Source organism: Rhinolophus sinicus, linkage group LG05 (genome assembly GCF_036562045.2).
Source record: "Rhinolophus sinicus isolate RSC01 linkage group LG05, ASM3656204v1, whole genome shotgun sequence".
NCBI lineage: Eukaryota > Metazoa > Chordata > Mammalia > Chiroptera > Rhinolophidae > Rhinolophus > Rhinolophus sinicus.
The window spans coordinates 86078111-86092662 of record NC_133755.1 but is presented as its reverse complement, the minus strand read 5'-3'; the positions used below and the strand labels follow the sequence as shown (position 1 = coordinate 86092662).

Below are 14552 nucleotides of genomic sequence, written 5' to 3'. Positions count from 1 at the left end.
CCAAGTCACCCAAGGGGCAGGCAGGGGAGAGAGACCCGCTCCTCGCGTGACCGCATCTTGTCCCCTGGGGAACTGTTTCCCACAAAACACTGAGTGGCAGCTGGGGCGGCCATTTCTCAGGCTCATTTCTCCTTAAGGCTGCCGAAGCAGGTCTGTCCTGGGCTGCTGAGGCTAAACCAGTGACCTAGCAGTGGGCTTCCAGGATACAGCCCGCCCTCTCCGCCATGTGTCACCTCCCAGGAAGAGGGCCAGATGGAGAACAAGGGTTCCCTTCACCCTCACTCTCACCTCATGGCTTTGGAGGGGCAGAAGTGCAGCTGTGCCTGCCTGCTACAAATGCCACCTCTGGCCAGGCCCCAACCCACATACAAGACAACCCACCCAATGTAATTCAACCCGAAGAAAGCAGGGACCAGTCAGCATGGACAACCTTTCCTTCCTCGTACCATGCAGCTCAAAGTCGGGTTGACTGATTCATCAAGTATTTGCAGAGAGACGTTACATGACCGTGGAAGACAGAATGAGAAAGCAGTGAACAAACCAACGGTGAGGCCAGGACAGGCCCCAGGGCTCACGCCGTGCCCCTTTCAAGTCCAAGCAAGGGGCACAAAGCAGGACAAGAAGCCCAAACATAGACGAGGAAACAGGCTCAAAAGCCATGAATGAACTAGACCACAGCTATCGCCCAGTCATGTTCTATCTGCTCTGAAAACAGCCCACCCTGCCTCTCTACCCTTACCCGCAGGTCTTCCGTCTTCCCTGACCCAGGACCCCCGCTGTGGGCCCTGGAAGTAACCTAGGAAAGCCCTGCGTGTTCCATCAGTCACCTCCTTCTTTCTACATTTGTGGCAGGAAGATACATTCACAGTTCTCATCCCAAAGAGAAGACAAGGTGTGCCCATGTGGCCAGTCACCTGACCAGTGACCTTGAACCGCAGGAAATGGTTTTCCTCCCAAGGACTGCAGAATAGTTGACACTTCAGTGCAGACCGGTGGGCTGAGGGGTTGGGGTTGGAGAGGGCAACAGAAGGAATTGAGACCCTGAGTTTCAAGTTGGGGATCCATGAAAAAGGACTCACTTTCTACAGCCTGATCCCATCTCCCATGGTGCTACGGCTGACCAATGACACTGAGTTTGGGACACCAGGAACGCCCTCCGCCAAATGCATACTCATCCAAGTCTGATGGGACTGACAGGGGCTAGGCAGTCAGCAGGCCTCTGAAAACTTGTTTTCTGTTAAATTGGACCGGTGGGTAAGCTTACCTCAGGAGAGCTTGCAAGTTTCCTGGTGGGTGGGACAGGGGAACACCCTTCCTGTGGGTTCTCGGCAACTCACACTCTCCCCACTCGCACCCCAGCACAGGAACAGAATTTGACTAGGCACCCAGAGAAGCAGGTGTGCCATTAGAAACCTCAACAGAGCCCCATCAACACGCTAGCTCTTTCCAACAGAACTCGGTGCTGATGGAATGTTCTATATCTGAGCAGTCCCAGGGCGCTACTGAGCCCTGGAAATGTGGCTAATGTGACCTAAGATCTAAATTTTAATCTTATTAATTTTAAATTAAACAGCCATAACAGTTAGTCATATCATGTTAAAATAAAATTAGCTAGTGGCATATGGGTGGTCACCACCCAACCCCATCCCTAGGCAGGATCTGCCGCTCCCGGGTCCTCAGATTTACCCAAGTTATGGGTCAAAGTCTGCAGTGCGCTCCTGCATGGTCCTGGGCTCTCATATCGTGCCTGTGCTTGTGTTTTTTTGTGACTCCGAAAGGCAGGGCAATTTCTTCTTGGGCTCCCACGGGGCTTGGCAGAGCTGGGTGCACAGAGAGGCCAAGATAAAACTTATCCACGCGTCTTTGGAAGATGCCCTCCCTTGCAGGGGACACTGACCCAACGCACTGGGGACAGCCACGGGAGCCCACCTGGTTCTGCCAAGCCTCTGCTGAGGAACCACACTCTCTTCTTGCTGACTGTGAACTCATGTGCCCGACCTGTAACTCCTTGGTGTGCAGGCCAAAGGCCCACCAGGTTCCCCCGTCTCTGAGACCCTCCCCCTCAAAGTATTCAATAGCACTGCTGCCCAGGAAGTCACTACTCCGGCAGCTAAATTTAAAAATAAAAACAATACACTGTTTAGTGATTACAGAAGTGATACCAGTTTTCAGCGTATGTTCTGTGAAAACCATGTGTATCTGTGCTTCACACATAAAAAATAGCCAGTGTGGAAGTGGCTAAGGATCTATGCATTTTCTGACCCTTTAAGAAAATTCGATTTCTTTGTTTTAAAAGCAATATACAACCGCATTACAGACAACTGGAGAGGGAGGCAGAGAGAGAGAAAACCGTGTCGATAATCCTGCGGCCTTCTGTTTTCACGTTGAGTTTCTGTGTATGCGCCGATGGTAACAGAGCCACACACCCCACTGCCCTCACACCCACACTTGTTTTCCTGTAATGTGAAGACTGGCTCCTACCTCAGATTCACTTTGAGAAACACTAAATTGAGGCCCCAGGAAACCACCGCCACCCCCAGGGCCTGGCAATGTGTGTACCACGTGGCCTGTGGCAGGCTGTCTGAGGGTCTCACTGCACAGGCCAGAGCCCACCAGGTCAATTGATAAGCAGGGAGAGGTGGGGAGCAGTGTGTACACAGGTGGGAAACTGGCTTCATGGAAGGGAACATTCATAACATGCACATAACGACCCCAACACGGAGCAGATGGAGACAGGGGACTTGAACCCACGCAGCTCTCGGCCCCAGGGTATTCTAAAAAGAGAGGGTGAGCCAAATTCCCAGCACGCTTGGTGGACACAGGAGCCTTCGCCAGCAGGACCCAAAAGTGCTGCCGGTGATGGAAGCTGCCCTGCCCAGGCCCCCCAGGGAGCCTGACCTGGGTCTAGACAGATGCACACTCAAGGAGATGCTGACGCACTTCTCCAGGTCCCCGATCGAACTGTCCCAACAGAGAACTGAGTGTCCCCAGCGAAGAGGGCACTGCACACACAAGAGGCAGGAGGGGGGGCCGTCTCACAGTGTTTAGAGGGTGAAGGCAGAATCTGGCTTGGCAGGTCCCCCACTGCAAGGGTTAGGGACAGGAATTTTTCCAGATCTGGGTTTTGGGGGCTGGTGGGAGAGAGGTCAAGAACAGGGCGGGCTATACAGCTTCAGGGTCAGGATGCTCCTTAATAATTACCCCCTTCCACAGTGCTAGGTTTGGGGTCCCAGGGGGCACAGGTGGGGGGGCTTTGTGGGACGCGGGGAGGAATGCACACAAGGTAAACCCCCAGTGCAGTGGGGGCAGGGGGGTACCCAGAGAATGATAGGGTGCAAAGGAAGGCGACCCTCAGGCACAGGGCCAGGGGTACCTTCCCTGACAGCTCCAGCCTATAGCAACTTTTCCACCTTGGTGCCCCTGAGGTCCCTACAAGTCGGTACCCTACTTAATCCTTCACATACATAGCGTGGCCCCACCCCAATCTCCAAGGCAGGGATATGTCTAACAGGTCTCATAATTCCCACAATCCTTGAAATAGCACTGGGCATACAGCAGGTGCTCAGTGTCTAACTGGCCTTAGTGAGCAATCCTTGGCTCAGAGAGGGGTAGTGACCTGGCCTAGTCACACAGCAAGTCAGCCGAGCCAGGTCCAGGACCCGACTGTCTTGTCCCCCATAGGGCCCCTCATGAGTAGATCTCAGGGCCGAGGCTAGAGTCTGGGGGGTGGGAGAGGAGAGTGTTGCAAAGCTGATAATCAGGACACCCTCTGGTTTCCTGCTCCCCGGGGACTGCTGACAAGCCACTACTGAACAGCTTGCTCCACTTAGCCCACTCAGCACTTATTCCTCTGTGAGCGGCAGCCCTTCCACCACTCGCTGCTCCAAAGGGGGCCTGGATGCTGAGAAGGGAAGGGCACCCTTCCAAAGCTAACACTGTCAGGATGCATTCCACGACCCGGGAGGCGAGAGTTTTATTTGAACAGGAGCGATGGGGAAGGCACGGGCTGCTGTTCTTTCTCCTCCAGGTCTATGAACAGGTGCCATCCTACATCCGGGCCATGGGAGGAACAAGAACCTTACACTAGACATAAGGGGTACCCAAGCCAAAATAAACATTCAGTCCATAAAGGACCCGCCCCAGGGTCCTGGGCATGTTGCAAAATCACCGATCTGTCCCCAGCCATGGAGGCAGTACCTGGGCGGTGCTTACACCCCTGGATGAGGGCAAGGATCAAGCTATTCCCTCCCAAGGTGCAGACCAGAGCCCTGCTGGGGAAGCCAAATGGGGGGCATGGGGGACGTGTCACAAGTGGGGTTTTTAGCTTCTAGGGAGGTGGCAGGTAATGTGGAATGCAGGTAGGAACCCCACAGCTAAAAGACAACTGTGCTCTCCCCCTCCAGCTCGATTTTCTTAAGGGCTCAGTGTCTGGGTCCCCTGACCCACAAATCCTGCAGTGAAGGGTCAGAGAGGGGCCTGCTAGGTCTGTAAGGATGACAACCAGAGTGGGGAGTCGGGACAGAATTGACAGCCCCAACTCTGAGCTGTGGCACCACTTACATAACCCAGGCTTTCCTGCTTTAAAACTTTTCACACTGAAAGTCAACCACCTACACATGGTCAATGTGGTCAGGAAATAACTGTGTCAGAACTTACACGGCTGAACAGAGCAGTGCTCAGTGAGGAGCCAATAGGCTTGTGCAGAGCGCGGCTGGGGTTCTAGGAGCTACCGAGGCCCAAGGAAACAGTCCCAAAGAGTGGCTGCAGGCCCAGCAAGATCTGTAAGACCTGCATGAATTTCGGACACATGGAGTCTAAAATGAGGCAACTCTGCAGCGCTCTGGACACAGAAAGCCTGGGCTCAGGCCAGTAACTAGCTGTGTGGCCCTCAGTTATTTAATTGCTCTGCCTCCGTTGCCTTCTCTGCAAAATGAGGCTCCCCACAGCACCTATCTTACCATTGTTGGGGTGTCGATGCAATGCGACGATGGCCCTTGCATGAACCATGCAGACTGTCCTTCACTGAGTGCCAGCTGCCGTTTCTATGGCTGTGTGACTTTGTCATGCCTCCCTTTGCGACCCCCTTCTCCCCGCCAAAGTCATTTATGGTGTCAGTGCCCAGAGACCTCAAGGGAGTTTCACGAGCTGGTCTCCTGTCTGCGTCGAGGCTAACTGGGATCAAGGGTAGGGCCAGAGAGAGACAACATCACACAGGTAGCAGAGTCCAGGTCACCTGGGCCACTGCAAGAAGGCTTCTGGCCTTTGGTCTGAGGGAGAAGACACACCGGGTTTTCTAAACTGGGGATCCCGCTCTAACTCTGTGAGGATCCCTGACCGTTAGTGACCAGGAGACCTATTAGGTGTGGCAATCATTTCTCAACCTATCTCCTGTGGCTACTGCTTTGAAGAGCCCTTCCTAATTACCCCTATTTGGCTCTAATTACTTCTTTATTGTACTTCCCCCGACCCTGGTGAGCACGGTAACCTTGGAAAAGTTACATAACCTCCCAAGGTCTGGGCTTTGGCTCCAGGGCTGTAAAGGGAGGTCCAGTTAGATAACCACCAAGCTCCCTCTTGCCTCAGATTTTATGATTCGCTGCCAGGAGAGGTGCCCAGAGCCTGACCCTCCTCCCCCATCAGCCATGCCAGCCTCCAAGGCTCCAGAAACACCAGCCAACTACAGCTTCTTGGGCGCAGACACTTGGAGAACAGGGTCCTGTGACCGGAAACTCCCTGGGGAGGCATCAGATCACTTCGGCCCCAGGCTCTGGATGGCCCCAAAAAACGTCCTCCTTTCTGAGTCTACAGTTCCCCACAAATTCAACTTTTGCCTCTTATCCCAGAAAAACTCACTAGTGCATGAAGAAGCTGGTGCTCAAGGTGGGGAGGGGTGTGCTGGGGCAGGTTAAGAAATCAGGCAGACCAGCTTAGGGTAAGTGAGGGAGTGCTCTGCTCTCTCAGACACCATCAAGATTTTGATTTAAAGGCCACTTAAAAAGTAACGGCAACTGGACCTGGAGCTGAGCTGCGCCCTCCACAACTAAGATTGAAAGGACAACAACTTGACTTGGAAAAAAGTCCTGAAAGTGCACACTGTTCCCCAATAAAGTCCTGTTCCCCTTCCCAATAAAATATTTGAAAAAAAAAAAAAGAAAGAAAGAAAAGGGATTAGAGGAGGGGTGACAAATGGCTCCATGAAGAAAGGCTCTGGACCTGGACAAGTAGAGCAAGTTTAACCTGAGCTTAGTTAAACAGTCTGTCCCCAGCTCCTCACCAGGCCTCTGTTTTTCCATCTGGCAAATGGGACAGCATTTCACTGCCAGACCTCGGAGGTCACAGGAAGGCACCTTGGATGAATGGGTCTGCAGAGACCTGCAGTAAGGTGGGGAGCCTGTGTTATCGGCCCGTAGGCAATACTCCTGCTCCTTCCCCTGGGGCCACATCCTTGGACAACTGTAGAGGGTATGCCTTGTGAAGTAGGCTATGGGAAGAAAAAGCCCAATGCAGGCTCCAGTCATGCCAAAGGAGTGTCAGCTAGGGACGTGCCCTTCTCCAGCAAACAGCCCAGCCTCTCCCTCCTGCTCCTCCTCAGAAGGCTCTGAAGATCAAACAAGCTTCCACAAGGAAGGGGCAGCGGGGGTGTTGTTTCCCTTCCCCAGCACGTCACTTGCCTTCTTGGCTTCTGCAGTCCTGTTCTGAAGATATTGCCCAAAAGGCAGGTGGCGGAACTTGCTCTTGGTGACGGGTCCCAAACAGGTCTGGGCACATAGTATGTGCTTAGTGAACGTCTGCTGAACAGAGTACTGGGTATTTGCTGTCTCCAGTTCCTTGAAAGCGGAAACCACGGCTTGCCTCCAGCACCTAGGCCTGCGAGGACAAAACCTGCTCAACACGCTCACAATGACTGGCCTTGTTAATCCCAGGGGAAAGGAGTTTAGGAAAAGTTTATGAAACAAGGGATAGCAGGAGGGCGAGCAGAGAAAGGAATTCCTGGAGAGAAACAGACCCAGAGAGGGAGAGCTGTTTGTTCTGTCAAGTCCCTCGAGTAGGAGAGGATAACAGACTGTTCGTAAAAGTTAACTGACAGCTGGAAGCTGCGGTGAGTGAGCTTAACATGCATTTTCTGCTGTTATCTTCACTCCCAAGGGTATTCCAATTAAGCAATCAATGTGCTCAGTGTACAATTTGAAAGCCTTTCCATAACCACTAGGAAACATGGCCCCACCTCGTGTGGCTTAAAGGGGGAGATGGGAGTAAATTTTGATAATGGCACGCCCCCCTCTCATCCTCCAGGATTTGGAGCCTAGGAGACCTGGGGCCAGAGTCTGGACCCGGCTCACTTCACCCAGGTAACTGCCTTAACCTTGCAAGAGGCTCAGCCTCTCCTGACTGGACTTCTCAGCGGAAGGTCCCCACGGCTATCAGTGGCCCCCTCAGAGCCAGGCACACACTGGGCACTTGGGCCCAACAGACACGTTCTGAGCCAGCCAGTGATTGACTAAAACCCACACGTTTACTGAGCATGTCTCGTGGGCTGGGCCTGGGAACACAGGGCCACGGTGGGAGCCACGGCCCCAACCACACGGGCTCCCAGAGCCTAGCTGGGACTAATCTAACAGACACTCCAAGCCTTTGGAATGAATAAGTGAATTTACTCGAAGGAAGTGGAGTCCAGAGAGGTGAAATCTGACCAGGGTCACACAGCACAAACCGGAACTGTAGGGAGAATCAGAACCAGTTACGATCAGCTATTCCCTACACAGTGGTTCAGATCCGGGTCGTCCCAAGCACTTGTCCACTCAAACGGAGGGGCTCAACGGGGCTTCCCTCCTGGCCTTGGGGCAAGCCCCTCTCCCTTAGGAGGTGCAGGTAAGCAGCTACAGCAAGATTACAGTGGGCCATGGGAGATGACAACAGCCAGAAGTGCATAATCCTGCCTAAGCAATTTGGCAGGAAACCCAAATGTTTAGATAGAGAGGAAAAATGGAATACACATTCCAAAGCCAATCAAAGAGACTTGGCTACCAGGACCCTGAGAGGGGAGGTGGGTGGTATCTGCCCCAGGGGCACAACTTTGACCCCAGGTCCCACGTGACCACTCTCCAGGGAGGTCACCTGTCAGGCCATCTGAACCCAGGAATCCTCCAGAAGGGAAAACGTTTAACCAAGGCCTGGGACAAGCCAGGACTAAGTAGACAAAGCCTTTCCTCTTTCCCCCAGACCAGGGAGCAGGGCCCTGCTGGAAGGGAAAGGAAGTAAACCATCCAAAGTTTCAGGAGGTGAACATTAACTCCTTGAGGGGAGGGTTGTGGGTGAAATTTGCAGGAAATGGACAATGAGAGGGATTTGGTGCATTTCATCTTCTGTGTCTCCATCTCCAAGATTAGGGGCTCAGTATAGTATGGGGCCTGAAGCATGTGAGGGACAGGAGGGCCCCCACAGAGACAGGAAACAGGAACAGCAGCTGAAACACGGCAAGTAACCTGTCCCATGTGCCAGACACTCTGTGTAGTGTGTTTACATGTATTCTGCAGACAGCAGGGAGCTACTGTACTATTATCCCATTTCACAGACGAGGAGGCGGACTTGCTTAAGTCACACAGCTGAGTAGGCACCCCAAAAGCTGTCCCAGGTACCCTAGGGCTCTGAAGACACCATAAGCCTTGCACTTTCCCACCTGTAGGCCTTTGCTCCTTGTTTTTTCCACCTTCAATGTGGCCTCATATAGAGTGAAATGGTTCTGAGTGTGGGCTCAGGGTTGAAATCCCTGTCTTTCCACTACTGAACCTCTATGGTCCATTCTGTTGCTCCCACCATGAGGTAGTGCCACTGAGAGTACCCACCGCAGTGGGTTGCTGTGGATTCTTGAGATAGTTCCCACCATAGTTCACATAGCCCGTGGCTAAGCCAGCGCTCAGTAACTGTGAGCTGGCATCGCCCCCCCTCCCCCCCAGGTCCCATCACTCCAACCTCCTGGCCTACCTCCCCTCAGGGTCAAGGGTCTGAAGTGAGCAAGACAGCGTGAATCTCAGCCTTTGGCTAGCCATGCTGACCTGGGCAAATGCCCTGGCTTTTGGTTTCCTGTACAATGGGCAGAGCAGTAACACCTAACCCACAGGACTGGTTCAAGGAGACACAGGGAAAGAACCAGCCCGATGCCTGGCACATAGCAGGTGTTCAGCAGAATGCCTACAAACCCTGTGACTCATAGCGTTCACCCTTCCCGCCTGCCTCAAATTCCCCCTCATCCTTCCCACCTGCCTCAAATTCCCCCTTCTCAAGTTCGAGAGCAGAAATTAACCACTCAATGGTACACACTTGGTAGCTACCAGTACACTTCCCAATGTCAACCGAGAACAACAGCTCCTTACCTTTCTTTTCCTACATCAAGAGCTCCCTGAGGGCAGGAGTTGTTTTTATCAGAGCCAGCTCCCCCCAGACCCCATGTGGGGGACATCAGAAAGAGGCAAACCTATTTCAAATGGGAACTGAATCCTCCAAAGCCCTCTGACCCATAGCCGTCTCTCCAGCCTCAACCATCTGCAAACCATCACTCGGCACCAGGACCATATTTCCCCTCATTTCACCACCATGGCCCCAATTCTCTCCCCAGCTAGCCTGAGCTCCCAAGGGCTAAAGCCCTTTCTGGTTTCTGAGGCTTCAGCACACAGAGAAATGACAGCTGGCAGGGAGGGACCCCTCTGGGATCCCCTAACTTTGCCCAGGTCTCTGAGGTTTGGGGACCAGATGCACTGCTCACAAAAAGCTCAGAGGCCTCGGGCAGCTATACAGAACTAGAGCACGCTGCCCCCACTTTTACATCAAGGTGCAACTAAGGCATAATCTGGGAAGGTCATCAAATGGGGGAGGTTGTCTTTGGCAGGGAGGGGGACCCAGACCTAGACCTCCCAAGGGGCTCATGGAAGGAAGAGAGTGGTACCCTAACTGAAAGTTGGGGTGTGGGGGAGCATGGGGCGGGCTCTTTGGAGGGGCTGTGAGCTCTGCAGGCTTTGGTGGAAAAACCCACACTCTATCATATCAGAAGAAGAAAGGGAGGAGGCGTTCTTATCATAACACCCATGGGGTGAAGGGTTCAGCCCACAGAAATGCCGTTAGTTTATAGAGTAGAATATTCCACTTCTTTTAAGTTGCATACAGCTGTGAAGGAAGAGGGAACTTTCTGAAATGCTGTTCACTCCTTGACTTGAAAATTGCAAAAATTTTGTGAGTTCAAATTCCTTAGCTAAACCCAGAGAGTTTTGTTATCTGACCCCAACCTCTCTGCCCAGTGGCTGCAGCCAAGGCTGGGCTGATCCGGGGGGGATGCCCACTGAAATCTCCAACGAGAGTCTCCTCTACTTTCTCCACACCCTGAAAGGAACATCAGAAGGAGGCAAATCTAGTTCAAGTGCTTTCCTATAGTATCTACCTTTCCTGGCCTCTCTGTATCACCCAGTTCTGACCAATCAGTTCTTACTCTAATCTGACATCCCAATTTGCATGAAGACTCGCTTGGGGGTTCCACATTAGGAGTATGGCTCCTCTGCTCCCCAAAGTCTTATACTTCCCTGCCATTGTCCTCTCCCCACCACCACACACAGAGTTCAGAGGCTGAGCCCAATCTGACAGCAGACAGCCAAGTTCAAGATGAAAGCCCTTGGCCCGAGGTCAGAGCTGGCCAAGCACAGCATTCAAAACTGGAGGATTGTGTTTCTTTTAAACACCAGATTAAAGTATGGCAAAACCCCAGGAAAATACTTAGAAGCAACAGTCATCACCTTCCTTGCACCCCCTCCTGTATGAGTCCCCTCACCCCCACGAGTGTCTTTCAACACTTGCTAATTTCTACCCTCAATAAGTCTCTATTACCTTGCCATCTGTAATCATGCTAAGGGCTCTAGTAAAACTCTCAAAACGATTCAATAAAACTTCACTTCACTGTTAAAACTCTAACCAGTGGTTAACTAAGGCAGATTTATCAATTGAGAATTTTTTTTTGGCTGCCCTGGACTTTGAGAAGACCATAAATAAGAAAATGAGCCTTTACGAAGGAGTATCTTTCTTCCATTTCCTTTCAAAAACCCAACTTCTCCACTTTCCATTTCTCCAGTCCTAGAAGGTGAGAGAGTTCAAGTTAGAACTAATGACGTGGAGGGGGTCTCCATGATCATGGATAATCAAAAGATCTATTGTGTTCCTTTTACTTACAATGGCAGTTCAGAGGACCAGTGCACTTTTACAATTTCCAACAAAGCTGGAAACAAAAGAGGTTTTCATGTTAACCCTCAATGCTCCAGAAAAGCCAATGAATGTGCCCCATTGTGAACATTTTGGTCAGATACCATTTTACCACATAATCCATGGTTATATTTTTCAAGTGTTAGGAGGATTGGTGCTAATAACAGGATGTCAGAACGACCCAATTGCAATAAGCTTCACGGCTGTAGTCTGGAGCATGGATAGAGTAGGAGGGGTCCGGAAGATAAGAGGAGAGGGGTCTGGGACACATGGAAAACCTCTGAACACAACACTGTAGTTTGGAGCTTAGGCAGCAAGGAGGCCAGTGGGATCCAAGAGGCTTCTGGGAACTGGTCAGCTAGGTGAGCAGTCCAGGAAAACTCAAGTTAGGGATGGGGTGTTCCCAGTGAAAGGCAGGGACTGGAGTCATGCCTAACGTACAACCAGATTTGGGAACCTCAAGAGTCACAGCACAAAGCAATACCCCACCCTCTCTCCACTTCTTTTCCCTCCTAATTCCACGACTCCACTTTGGCTTGAGGTCATCTCCTCCTGAGGGCTCTCCTGACCCCTCAGGCTGGACCTGGGGGCCCTCATTAAGAGTCCCTCCTGAATATCGCTGTGGGGCCCTCACGAACTGTCTTATAGATTCATTCATCCTACTCCCCAGCAGCCAGTGTGAACTTGGCTGTCTTAATTCATCTTTGCAATCCCAGCATGTTGCCCAGTGCCTGGCACACAGTGGGTGCTTAATAAATGGCTGTTGACCAATTCCCAGGTACATTGGACTATAACGCACTTTGACTTGATACCTGACTCTACATGATATGATCCTGGGCAAGTTATATCATCTTTTCGAGCCTCATTATCCCCATCTGTAAAAGGGGGTGGTCACCAAGATCAGATTAAAATAAGAATGTACATAAAGTGCTTATTCAAAGCTCTGGGGCATGGTGAGCTCTCAAATCCTTCCTGTTTACCATCAGTGCACACTGGAGGTGATGGTTGAGAAGAGTTCATTCTTTCCCTTTACTCCAGTCCTCTGAGTTTTTGTGTTTCCAGAGGAGTGGGGTATGGCGGCCTATTCTTACTTCAGTAATGGCGGAGGTGCCGGCTCAGCCAGGCACAACACTGAGAAGCCTGCAAGCAGATGTCTGTTCTTGAGGAAACAGAATCTCCCAGCAGACCAGAGTCCAGCTGAACCAATTTACCAAACTCACTTACAGACCAACCATTCAACAACAGCTTCACTTCCCCAAATGGGAGGGCAGGGGTGTACCAAGAGGCAGACAGCTGGTTCCCACCCCAGGCTGTGCCCTCCTGCTGTGTCACCAAGGCCACTTGAACTTCCCTGAGCCTCAGTGTCCTTATCTGAATACGTAAGGTTGCTGGAAGGAGTACCTGATTTCATACAAGTAAAGCACTTGGCAACCTGCCTTAGTCAGTGTGCTCTCAATAATGGAAAGCGACAGAGGGAGACGGGTTCGCTCTCCTAAGTTACATCTTCACGCATCTTGCCACATGCTTCTTTACTTGACCCTCACCAGACCCTCATGTAGCAGATGAGGAAAGAGGCAAGCTTAAGTGGTTTGATGGGTAAATGGCCAAGCAAGATGGCAAAACCAGCCTGTGCCCTCTCTCAGAAAATGCAGATACTACCCATCATGCCCAAAGGGCCAAGTCCATGCTAACACCCCTTGTGGGAGCCTCTGCAATTTAGGAAGAGACGGGGAGGGTATCACCCAACCCCTGGTGGAGGAAGCTTCACAGCAAAGGTTCAAGATGGTTCTGATGGCAGGAAGGAGGGCGACCACGTGGTCCAAAGCTGGTGGGGCCTGAGCATTTGAAAGTCAACCTCCACCCACCGCAGTCTGTACAGGGAGGAAGCACCTGACAAGTCAGGGACCATTTCCAAAGATCTAAAGAAAGGTGTGTAAACTCCCATTCTCATGCATTTGAAAGTATACAATTTCCAGTGTGAGAAAAACCCCAACCCAGACTGCACCACCCCCACACCCTTCCTACAACCCTTCTCTGGAGCCTGCCCCCACCCCAGGAATTCCTAGCAAGGGACTCTTTTAGAATTACAAAGGTGATTCAGAACGCAATAAAAACACAGAACCTCAGGTGGAAAATGCCCAAACAACCAGATAGATGGAAAAGAAGATTTCAGAATTCTCCTTTTTCCTTAAACCAATTTCCTGACGCCTGAGGCAGCGTCCCAAGTCACAGATCAGAAAGCTGAGCCAGGCAGATTTCTGGAGACTAAAAGTAACACTAGCAAAATGCTTCCACTGGTTTTCATTTCTTGGGTTTTTCCTGTGAAGAGAGGAGACTCGCCCAGTTGGAGATGGTTTGAGTGTTTTGGCTGGGGACAGGGACAGGATTACCCATAATCATCTCCAAATCACTGGCCTGACGCCCAAGTCCTTTTTCTAAAAGTTACCTGCCCACTTTGGGGGTGGTTAACACGACCTCCAAATAAGAGGCATTTTGTTTGCTTAAACACCTTAGGAAAGCTGTCTAACCTCCAAAGCTACTACCACCAGCTGCACCCAGCTGCCTTACCCTAACCCCTCCTTTTCCTTTCTCCTTGTGTTTTGAAGTTTATTTTCCCACATTCAGCCTTGAATTCTTTCCTTCCTTCCCCTGCAGTGGCGGAGGAGCAGCGAAGAGGGAAACACTTCGAAGGCAGCTCGATTCTTTATCACACCCGCCTGCCTTCTTCCCCTCTAAACAAAGCCCTGGAAGTAACTAAACAACAGCTCGTTGTCCAGAAGAATTGTTTCCTCAAGGGAAATTATCAAGTGACCAGTGACCCCTCCCCAACACATGCACACAGGGCAGACACCCAGCCAAAGGTACCCGTATCACCCCAGAATTCCTGCTCTTAGGAGCTAAACCACCTTCTGAAGTTCACCTCCCGCCAGCCTGCACCCTGGAACTGCTACAGGACCGGAGACTCTCCCCGCTAAAATCAAACACCCAACCTACTGGCCTAAGCCTCCCCCCTTCCACTGGCCCCTGAGAGGATGAGTGTACTTGCCCTGCTGCCGGCAGGCACCGATATACTCATCCATGTGAATGTCTACCGATCTGGGGACAAAAATGGAGAACCACAGGCTTCGTGTTTCGAATGCTTTCAACCTTCAGAGAAGGAAAGATGGATGAAGACGAGTTCATTTCCATTTAACATATGGGGAAACTGAGGCCAGGAAAAAACGACACAACTAGACAGCCATAAAGTACTGGGGACTGCTGTAGATTAAATGTTTTTCCTCATCAAACCTCCTTTATGGCATCTTTCACCCCAA

The 14552-nt window shown here is 51.5% G+C and overlaps 1 protein-coding gene across 2 annotated transcripts in view; it reads right to left on the bottom strand.

Moving 5' to 3' along the window:
* Window positions 1-14552, bottom strand: part of KCNK5 (potassium two pore domain channel subfamily K member 5) — a 37568-nt gene that overhangs the window by 21439 nt on the left and 1577 nt on the right. The window contains exon 1 of one of the 2 annotated variants that reach the window (XM_074332876.1): window positions 14281-14468. The exons of the other annotated variant lie outside the window; for it this stretch is intronic. Coding sequence (XP_074188977.1) covers window positions 14281-14314 — 34 coding nt within the window. The 5' untranslated portion in view covers window positions 14315-14468. Of the gene's footprint in view, window positions 1-14280; window positions 14469-14552 lie in introns of those variants that run through there. 2 annotated transcript variants of the gene reach the window in all.